This window comes from Xenopus laevis, chromosome 3L (genome assembly GCF_017654675.1).
Source record: "Xenopus laevis strain J_2021 chromosome 3L, Xenopus_laevis_v10.1, whole genome shotgun sequence".
NCBI lineage: Eukaryota > Metazoa > Chordata > Amphibia > Anura > Pipidae > Xenopus > Xenopus laevis.
Genome location: NC_054375.1, coordinates 73,564,057 through 73,574,866, shown reverse-complemented (window position 1 = coordinate 73,574,866; position 10,810 = coordinate 73,564,057). Strand labels below are relative to the sequence as shown.

The window sequence follows — 10,810 nt, the reverse complement described above, 5'->3', positions numbered from 1 at the left end:
TAATACTGTTGCCTTTTTAAAGTGGCAAAAATATTGTGAAGCTGAAAATATAAATAGCTGAAAACAAATCCTTAACTTCAGCTTAAATATAAATAATAAGAGGGTTTGGGAGTGTAAGAGTTAAACTGTGAAGCTCAATCATAAATACATTCAGCACCATGAACAGCCCTCCATGAAATAGGACCCTGCAGCCCCTGCTTGCTCCTGTATCACACAAAGCCACGCCCATTAGGCTGCCTGGATACAGAATCTGTCAGCATACAGACTTTGTCACAAGCCCGAATGAATTGTCCGAGAGGGGATGGCCGAGGTGTTTACGGTGAGATGATTGTGGCAGCTGCAGCAGGTACGCAAGGGGCAGCCTGACGCGCCCTCAACGAGACAAGTGAGGGGCTGCTGCTGCTGCTGTTGCTGGGAGAGTCTGTGCTGCTGCTGCTGCGACAGGGGAGGACGAAGACAGCAGCTCAAGGAGCTGAGCATGCGCCGTCCAGTCCACTGACTATATTCTCAGGCAAGGTACCCAAGGAAAAAAAAAAGCAGCATTTTATAGAAAGAAGAAACATCTCCAGATTAAAAATAGATATATCCATTTTCTTGTGAAGAGAGCTAACGCCAACAGGTAGGCATATTTCATTCCCAGCTTTTCAATTTGCCTTTCCATAGAGACAGTGTTAACTGTGAAGCACAGTGTTCATTAACTGAGGGGGCTATTTGACATAATCATGCTAGCAGCCTACACGAAACTGCACACACCGACCTCACCATATGGAATACAGAATCAGACCATGGATTACAAGACATCCTAACAAAGGGATCTTTTCTGTTGCTGTATATAGAGCATCCAATTGTGCCCCTACATAACATATCCACATACAGATATATAGTACCTGTGCTTATATATATATATATATATATATATATATATATATATATATATATATATATATATACACATGCACCTAGTGAATATGTGTGCACTAGTGGATTACAAAGCAGCAGCAAACATCCCTCATCTCTCTTATCCATTCAGAGCTGAGAAGTGGCATAGTAACGGCAGCAGGAATGCTGTGAATAATGGAGCCTGATCCCTAATGTTGTTAGCTGTACTGGAGGCATTGCATTATCTTTATTCTGCATGAATGCTGCATGTTGGATGGCAGCATAAGCATAGGATTATTGGAATCTGGCAGGGTTAATTCCTGACATAATATGCTCAGATTTATACAAGACCAAAAATGGCTCTCTACAGATTATGCTGATTTCAATATTAGGGTGTTTCCTTTGACAATACTTGCATTACCCCCAGCCTTTCATTCATGGGCTGGGATACATTTATAAATGCATTCACTCCACTGGTACCCAGTTGAAAGGCTGGATGCCATTGTGATTCCTGCATAATGTACATTTCTCCATATTAATTCTGTCCTGTAAGGATGTTGACTAAATCATATTCTGCATGAACCATGTTGTGCTGCTCTGTTATAATATACAGGCAGAGAATATAGATATTGAATATATATGTGTGATAATGCAGTGCTAAATAGCATCCAAACAGAAGCATTTTTGTTATATGTTGCTTCTCATCTATGCTTCACACTTTATCTACAGCATTTTGAGGGACAAAAGCGTATTTTGCAGCCCTGCAAACAAAAACAAATGGTAGTACTAGATTGTGCTGCCTTACATAAATTATCATTCTTATGTTAGCACTTTCTCACATCATTACTTGCTATCTGAAAACTGATAGCTTCGTTTTTTTTTTTTTCCAGATCTATTGACAGCATGACACACCAAAAGGAAGAAAGAGCAGAATGTGTGCCTAGACATCAGCTCGCTTGTTTTTGTGGATTATATTTGTAGTAAAATGTATGGATCTATCCTGTGCTTGACCCTGTATATAGACCATGAGACTTGACTGAAGCAATATCTATATCATCCATCTATGGCGAACGATAGCCATGCAGCTGACAACATTCTGCAAAATGTGTCTCCTTTAACAGCATTTTTAAAGCTGACTTCATTGGGCTTTATAATAGGAGTCAGCGTGGTAGGTAACCTTCTAATCTCTATCTTGCTAGTGAAAGATAAGACCTTACATAGAGCTCCTTACTACTTCCTATTGGATCTTTGCTGCTCAGATATCCTCAGATCTGCTATTTGTTTCCCATTCGTATTCACCTCAGTAAAAAATGGCTCTACGTGGACTTATGGGGCTCTTACTTGCAAAGTGATTGCATTTCTTGGGGTGTTGTCCTGCTTTCACACTGCTTTCATGCTCTTTTGCATAAGTGTGACCAGATACTTAGCGATAGCGCACCACCGGTTTTATACAAAAAGATTGACCTTTTGGACTTGTCTGGCAGTTATTTGTATGGTTTGGACCTTATCTGTAGCTATGGCCTTTCCACCGGTCCTAGATGTTGGTACCTATTCTTTCATAAGGGAGGAAGACCAGTGCACGTTTCAGCATCGTTCCTTCAGGGCCAATGATTCCTTGGGATTTATGTTACTTCTTGCCCTCATTCTTTTAGCCACACAGCTTGTCTACCTCAAGCTGATATTTTTTGTTCATGATCGCAGGAAAATGAAGCCAGTCCAGTTTGTAGCAGCAGTGAGCCAGAACTGGACTTTCCATGGTCCTGGAGCCAGCGGTCAAGCAGCTGCTAACTGGCTAGCTGGCTTTGGAAGGGGTCCCACTCCACCCACCTTACTGGGAATAAGGCAAAATGCAAACACCACAGGCAGGAGACGGCTCCTGGTTTTGGATGAGTTTAAAATGGAAAAAAGAATCAGTAGAATGTTCTATATTATGACATTCTTATTCTTAACCTTGTGGGGTCCCTATCTGATAGCTTGTTACTGGAGAGTTTTTGCAAGAGGTCCTGTGGTACCAGGAGGATTTTTAACAGCAGCTGTCTGGATGAGCTTCGCCCAAGCTGGAATCAATCCTTTTGTCTGCATTTTCTCAAACAGGGAGCTGAGGCGCTGTTTCAGCACAACCCTTCTTTACTGCAGAAAATCCAGGTTACCAAGGGAACCTTACTGTGTTATATGAGGGAGCATCTGCAAAATCTTTAGCCTTGTGAACACTACCCTTCTCTGCTAAGCAATTGTGGCCTGTAGCCATTTCTTGAGAAGAAGATCAAGAATGGAATGTCAGCAGCAATGTGCACACCTTGCAATAGCGCACCTGTAATCCTATTTTAACCTAAAGTGTTCCTGCTGGCCACCAGGGAAGGTTTGTAGTTTGAAACAGAGGACACAGCCACGTCGCTAATTTGGCTTATGTGGTTAAAAGCTAGATCATGAGAATGGCAGGTGCTAGGAATCACTGCTGAATGCTGTGTATATCACTACATAAAGAACAGCAAGAAAGGTTAGCAATGGACATCTTAAATAATTGAATTGAGGTAACTGTGTTAATAAACATGCTTTTAAGAGTTTGAAGACTCTTTGAATATTTAATACTGTTTGAGGGTGTTTTTGTCCTTTTTCTCAACGATTGACTAATGGGAATTAAAAGTACTGTAACTGATAAAGGATGTGCCATTCATTATTGGATTATGTTACTAAGAGGTTTCTTAGGGAGCATTCCAAAGCAGTATTTTTTTGTTAAAATTATATTCTACTTTTTCAAGTATTCTTTCTATAAAGCAAAGGTTTTCTTTAACAGTGCAATTTACATATAAGTGTATTTTGTGCCCCCCCCCTTCTTTTTGCCAATTTTTGATTTGAATCTCATTTAAAAGAAAACCTAGCTAGTAGTCAGTATGGCAACGTTATATCTTTATATATATTCTGAATCCCCTGGGTATCTGAGAGGCATCTAACAGGTCGGAGCTGGGTACTTCTCTGCTGCCTAAGCAGTTGAAGAGTCTACTTACTGAGCACTAATACTAAATCTGAATAAATACATGTTGCCTTAATTGGTTATCTAGTATCTTCCATTTTGTTTAATCTTGGATTAATATCAATGAAATCATAATGTTGGTTCAATCTTTTTGGGAGTGCATGAAAGAAAGCTAAATTCACCTCTCTCATTTGACTCCCATTGTTCTCTAAATCAGTTTGCACATCACTTGGATGAGATCAGCCTTCCAGATGTGCTGCCCATTCTGATTCACTCTTCACGGTTGATCGTGTTTATATTTGAACTCAACTGTTGTGGGGAGACCAGGGCCTTGGTATTATATTTTGCACAAGTTGTGAAGCATTTATTCTACTGAAGGCACAGTCTTATTTATACTTTCTGCACATTTTGGTGTATTGGTTGTTTAAATAATTTCTTTACTTTTTACCCCCCCCCCCCTTCTTGTGAAATACATTAATTTTTAGTATTTTAGATAACCATTAGAGTCTGTGAGTCTTTCATTCTTTAAATTACAGATGTGTGTGAAATTTAAATATAAAGTTGCATTTGCCAAAATTTTTCCTGTGTAGCTTGTTAATTTTCCTGGAATAAAATTTTACATTTTTCCAGTTATGCAACTAACCTTTTCCTCCTATTTTGTCTAGTGATCTGGAATGTGCTAGCGAGAATGGGAATATGGATTTTTCTTTTTAGTGATTATTTCCACAGCTGTAGATGCATGAATGATGAACACAACATTATGTGTCTTATAAAGATCTAATTCTGGAAGCACAACTGGTATGTTTTATATTTAAAGGGCATATCTCCAATTGGTGCTTATTTTTAAATATAATCCCTTTTGCTGGTTCTGTGAACCAAAAGCATCTTATCCCTGCGCATTTTTAGAAGCTAACTAAAACCCTAATGCACATCCCAGTGGTACAGCAGCCCTATGGTAGTCCTGATCACAAGCCCCAAATCTAACGGGGATATATAGTCATCCCATTAAGCTAAGGGATTCTGTTAGAATTCCTTAACAGAATATGTATTTACACGTTATTTTTTCATACTGTTGTAAATCAATTCAGTTTCCTATGCCTCAGCTAACCGTATCTAAGCTGTTCAAGTAAAATAAGCAGCCAGCGGCCATGATGTTCTTTCAGCGCAGCCGGACCTGCCAGAACAGAGAACGTACATCCAGCAGCGAGAATACTTGCTTCCAATTGGCTCCTACCTACTGCACATGGAGGAATGTGCAGTAGGAGACCAATCTTTAATTTGCAATTAAAGCAGGGGCTGACTGAGGTTGTCTGTGGCAGCAGAGCAAATCAGATTGTTTACATTTTCAACAGTATAAAAAAAAAATGATCCATATATTTGTTTGTGGGGGTTCAAACCGATTCATTCATTTTAAGGGGATTACTGTACATCCCCTTTAATCCTGTGTCCTATCATATGATTTTGTGGCCTTGCACATGCCCAGCAAACATCTACTGTGTTCAAAAATACATTAAGAATAGATAGGGCAATAAAGGCAATGGAAAAGAATACAGCTCTGAAGAGCATAGATCTGCAAAGAACAAATGTGGTATCTCTTACCTTCAGTGTTGTCTTTGATTTCATTTTAAAATACCCATTGTGCCTATGACCAGAGGTCAATATCCATTCCACAGTTACTTTTTGAAATTATATATCATTAACTGTATTTATAATGACCATTCGAAATATCATGTGTGTTGTGGAAAATCTTGACATATGAGCCAGTCCAGCTCTCCCCCTACTAATTATTTTTATTTAAATATTGTCAACTAAAAGTAACTTTATATGAATATTTATAAATTAATCTTAACAACAGAAGCAGAATGTGGCTTTGCTGAAAAAATGACTCCTATGTCTAGTTCAAAAATGATATTAGTAAAGCCAAGCAAACATTGCATAACATATTATCAATATCTCACCACTAACTGGATCATTTTCAGTTTACGGATGGTATTTTTTTTTTTTGTTCCACTGCTTAGCTTATTTTAGAGAACAGTTTTAGAAAAATAAGGGAATTGGACCCTGTTTTGTGCTATGATAGAAATAAAATTTTACAGATTTAAGGCAAAAAACTATTAAAATAATGTATTTTCTGGGTAACTTGTAGCAGTGATACAAAAGGAGAAAGTATCTGTCTAATATAATTGTTCGCACAATTGTAGACAAGGCAGACAATGCTACAACTAGCTTTTTCTAAGATGTAAACTGGGGCATATTTTTCAAAAGGGCATCTTTGTCAAAAATTTCCCCAAGTGTTCCACAAAAAAAACTCTTTGTTCATACAAGCCAAACTGGGTTTTGGGAATTGTTTGCTGGGGAATGTAGTGGAGGATTTGTTCTTCCACATATGCTGAAAATTGAGGTGGATTTATATGTACAACATCTAATGACATACTGTATCAGCTAATGTTTGCATGCATGGAATCCTTTCAGGAAAACCTTACCAAAATAGTAGGAATGCACTGAATTCTGGATTTGGTTCAGGATTTGGCTGAACCCAAGTAGGGTTCTGCTGAATGCAAGAGCCTGGCTGAACCAAATCTGAACCAAATCTAAACCCTATACAACAGTACAAAATTGCTGCACATGCATCAGCATTTTCCGGCTTCATGCTGATAACTTACACCAAGAATTTGTATTAAGTTCAATATTCGGCTGAATCCGTTCCCCAGGATTCAGAAGGTGTGCCTGAACCCCCGAAGCTGGATTTGGTGCATTTCTAGAAAAAAAAAAATCATATATATTATTCTAATGTTATACACATATATCAAACTGAGTATTAAGCAAACTGAGTATTAAGTATTGGATTTCCTGCTTGTGTGATTTAGAGTATCTACTATGGTTTACTGAATAATAATACTTCAGACTGACTATTTTTAATGCTGTTGTGACAGAGTAATATATAGTAATAATAATGGATAATGGAATACAGTACAACTGGTCTATCAGACTATGACATCGGACAATGTTGCCTCTATCACCAGAGTGCAGCAAGTAATGTCCAATGAGAAATATTACTTCTCCGAATTTTTGCTTTTAAAATAAGTGAAGCACTCAACACACTGTTTTGTAGAACTACTGTACTATGAAAGGATTTACAGCATACTACTATGATCTCCCAGACTTCCCCCTGCCTGTGTCTTTCTGCTCTCTTCTTTGATCCAAGTTGCTTAATTGCAGAGCATTTTGGTCCTCTGAAGATGCTCAGTTGGTGAGCACCCCTAGGAACAAAGCACATGGAACATTGTAGAAGTCACATTACGGGGGGACGTCTGTGTGTAGTCATTTTTCAGTAGTTGAGAGTCTAGCAATTGCCATGTTATATCCTTTCTGGATGGGTGTCCCTTGCCAGGGATAAAAAGTAATTAAAAAAAAGATGCAGCACTTTCTTTTGCAAAGTGAAAAATGTGTTTTGTTAAAGGAACAGTAACATAATTTTTTTTTTTAAAGCTTAATTCCCCAAAACAGCCATAATAATAGGTAAGGCTTACTTCCCCTTGGATTTTTTCAAATCTTTAGCTTGAATTTGACATGCAAAGTGGCCCATAGGAGAAAGGGTAAAGGCGGCAGCAAATTGAATTTCTCTGTGCGCTGAACTGGAAGTCAGCTTCACATTAATAACCTAAAGAACCTTTTTTTCAGCATCTGCAGCTTAAATATATGCTCACATAATTACCCCCAAAACTGGAATAGGAATAGGATCATAAAAGGCATGGGGAAGTAAGCTTTACCTATCATTATAGCTATATGGGGGGGGGGAAATGGTGTTACTGGTCCTTTAAAATCAAACACTATAGGGCACATTTTTGGGACTTCAACTGCCACCAGGAGTTAGAATGAGATAAGTAAGTTGAACAGTAGGATGGATTAATCATAAAAAACATAACAGATATCATGCAGCCTTTATATAGCAATTGCAAATGGAACAAATGTGTCCAGAGCTTTTGCTTTGGTTTGCTGTGTGATGTTAATAACTTACGGAGTATTGGATTCAGGCTTGCCAAGCTTTAGATATTCTAGGCTGTTGCAAGGACAATTTCACAGTCACTCTTCTGTGGTATTTTTGTTTTTATAGCTTTTCCATATATTAGCAGAGAATTTTGCTAAGTTATTTGCTTATCAGGCATATGAACATGATCATCAAAAGGCACTGCTAATGTAGAATCTTAATTCATTTCAAATGCCCTACCACAACCCTACTGCTATGCACTTTTTCTGAACTTGCTCTTTTCAAGAGTGAACCATTTGAACACTCATTATGTCCTTAAACATCCATTTTAAAACTGAAGTTTGTTCCATATTATCATATGGAAATTAAATGCTTGATGTTGCTAGGCTGTTCTAGGCTATACATCAGATTTTGCTGATGAGGAACAATGGCTTGGAATCATAACTGCACCTTTGTAAAAAAAAAAAATATCACAACAGCAGTGATATTAATACTAGCCAGTTTTGAATTCCCAAAAAGGTTTCAAAAAGGCTCCCCAGAAATACACAGACTATTTGCAGTTCTTCCATTGTGCACCTCCACTCATAGATTTTGGTGAGTGCTAGAGAAATAACATTATTCATGAACATTAGTGGATTTAGCATACCTCCCAACATTTTGGAAATAGAAAGAGGGACAAAAAGATTTGCTGTGAGGAGTGCGGTGAATTTTTTGACCATGCCCATTTTGTGGCCACACTCCTTAATTACCATGTTCATTTTACAAAATTTGGCAGTCTATGAAAGTTTGTACACACGTCTGTGGTTTTTATGTGTTATTACAGTTTTGCTAATGAAGGTGAATTGCCCTTTAAAGGAGAACTAAACCCCCCACAGTGATAAGTCCCCACTGGCCCCCCTCCACTGGCCCTCTCCCCCCTGCTAAGTGTTACCCCAGAATTTTTTCCCCTGTAGGATTACTGACTGCAAATGCAGAGTGAGTGCAGCTGAGCTTCTGCCATTTTGGTAATCCTTGTAAAGTGAGCATTGTATTGGCGCATGCGCAGTTGGAGCAGTTTCGGTTTGTAACAAATGCACATGCGCCGGAAGTGACGGAAAATGCAGTAGCGCCAGAAGAAGACCCAAAGATTACCAAAGCACCCGAAGATGATGCCATGAGTTCCTTTGCACTCACTCTGCATTTGCGGTCAGTAATCCTACAGGGGACAAAATTCTGGGGTAATACTTAGCAGGGGGGAGGCAGGGAGGGGGGCCAGTGGGGGGTTTGTTCTCCTTTAAGAGACTTTCCCCAAGAGACTTGCTTATCAATTGGTTCTTTGCTTATCTTAAATTGTTATAAAAGTATCAAAATGCACCTGCCACGTATTCTGGGCTCTCTGCTAAAATCCAATTAAGTTAGGAACTTTGTATCCTTTTCTGTCTGTTCAGTGCAGGAGATCAAAGAGAAAGTTGGGACATTTCTGTAACAATCCAGGACTGTGGGTTGAGCTGTCAAAATTGGGACTGTCCCACAAAAAAGGGGGACAGTTGGGAGGTATGTAAAATTTGCTTTTATCCACTGCAGGTTTCAGGCCAACCCACTCATTACTAATGAACTTAAATTGTTATAAAAGTATCAAAATGCACCTGCCACATATTCTGGGCTCTCTGCTAAAATCCAATTAAGTTAGGAACTTTGTATCCTTTTCTGTCTGTTCAGTGCAGGAGATCAAAGAGAAAGTTGGGACATTTCTGTAACAATCCAGGACTGTGGGTTGAGCTGTCAAAATTGGGACTGTCCCACAAAAAAGGGGGACAGTTGGGAGGTATGTAAAATTTGCTTTTATCCACTGCAGGTTTCAGGCCAACCCACTCATTACTAATGAACTTAAATTGTTATAAAAGTATCAAAATGCACCTGCCACATATTCTGGGCTCTCTGCTAAAATCCAATTAAGTTAGGAACTTTGTATCCTTTTCTGTCTGTTCAGTGCAGGAGATCAAAGAGAAAGTTGGGACATTTCTGTAACAATCCAGGACTGTGGGTTGAGCTGTCAAAATTGGGACTGTCCCACAAAAAAGGGGGACAGTTGGGAGGTATGTAAAATTTGCTTTTATCCACTGCAGGTTTCAGGCCAACCCACTCATTACTAATGAACACCCTTTAACCTTGGGGCACAACGCATACATATACAGTATAGTAAGAAAGTGTAGTTCTGTGCATGCCCTTTTAAATTAAAGTTGTTGTTCTTTAAGTTCCTTACTCTTGGACCCTCCTGTCTGTGACAATCATTTTGCCCTAACAAACCAAAACAGACAAACTGAAATCAGTTCCTAACAAGGTTAAATCTGATGTCCTAGAACTACATAAATGATAGCGCTTATGCATTCTTGTTTTTCATTTTACAGTAGATATGGCCATGAGCATGTCCTCCTATTGTATGACAGAATTTTCCTCCAATTAACACCCTGGTAATACATATACATATTTAGTCTTACTCTAGAGCAGTGATCTTCATATTTTTGGAACAGGCCCCACTTGAGGTGAAACATTGTATATCATTAGTATTGTTGTTTCAGCCAGTGATGGAATAATATCTAGGGCAGCAAATGTTCATTCATCCAAAATCTCACCCTAATTATCCTTCAAGCTGGCCTTCAATGAGTATTTACAAGTGGAAAAAGGTATTCTTCCCCATATCTCATGATCTTCTGCCTCTTTCCACCTAGTTATCAGAAAGTTGCTGAAATGCCAAACTGGAGAATTGCTTATCAAAAAGTTATATTCTTTCTAAAAATGTATTTTAACATGAGCTACCCATGTAAGGTGCAAAGCTATATGACAAGGGCAGGGTGCATATTGTATCTCCTGATAGCAGTTGTTTGAAGTACATCAAGCCACTTCCACTATAACCTCTTGTTTATTGATGTATTTGTTTCATTCAAGTAATAATTAAACTCTAGAGACTGACACAACAATCCCTTTAAAAGTAA

At 38.6% G+C, this 10,810-nt stretch overlaps 1 protein-coding gene across 1 annotated transcript; it reads left to right on the top strand.

Annotated features, from left to right (window-relative positions):
• Positions 1-292: 292 nt before the first annotated feature.
• On the top strand, positions 293-4,488 carry gpr85.L (G protein-coupled receptor 85 L homeolog). The gene is given in 2 exon segments (NM_001095010.1): positions 293-619; positions 1,770-4,488. A coding segment is annotated over 1 exon segment (1,113 nt). The 5' UTR covers positions 293-619; positions 1,770-1,942; the 3' UTR covers positions 3,056-4,488.
• The last annotated feature ends 6,322 nt before the right edge of the window (positions 4,489-10,810 follow it).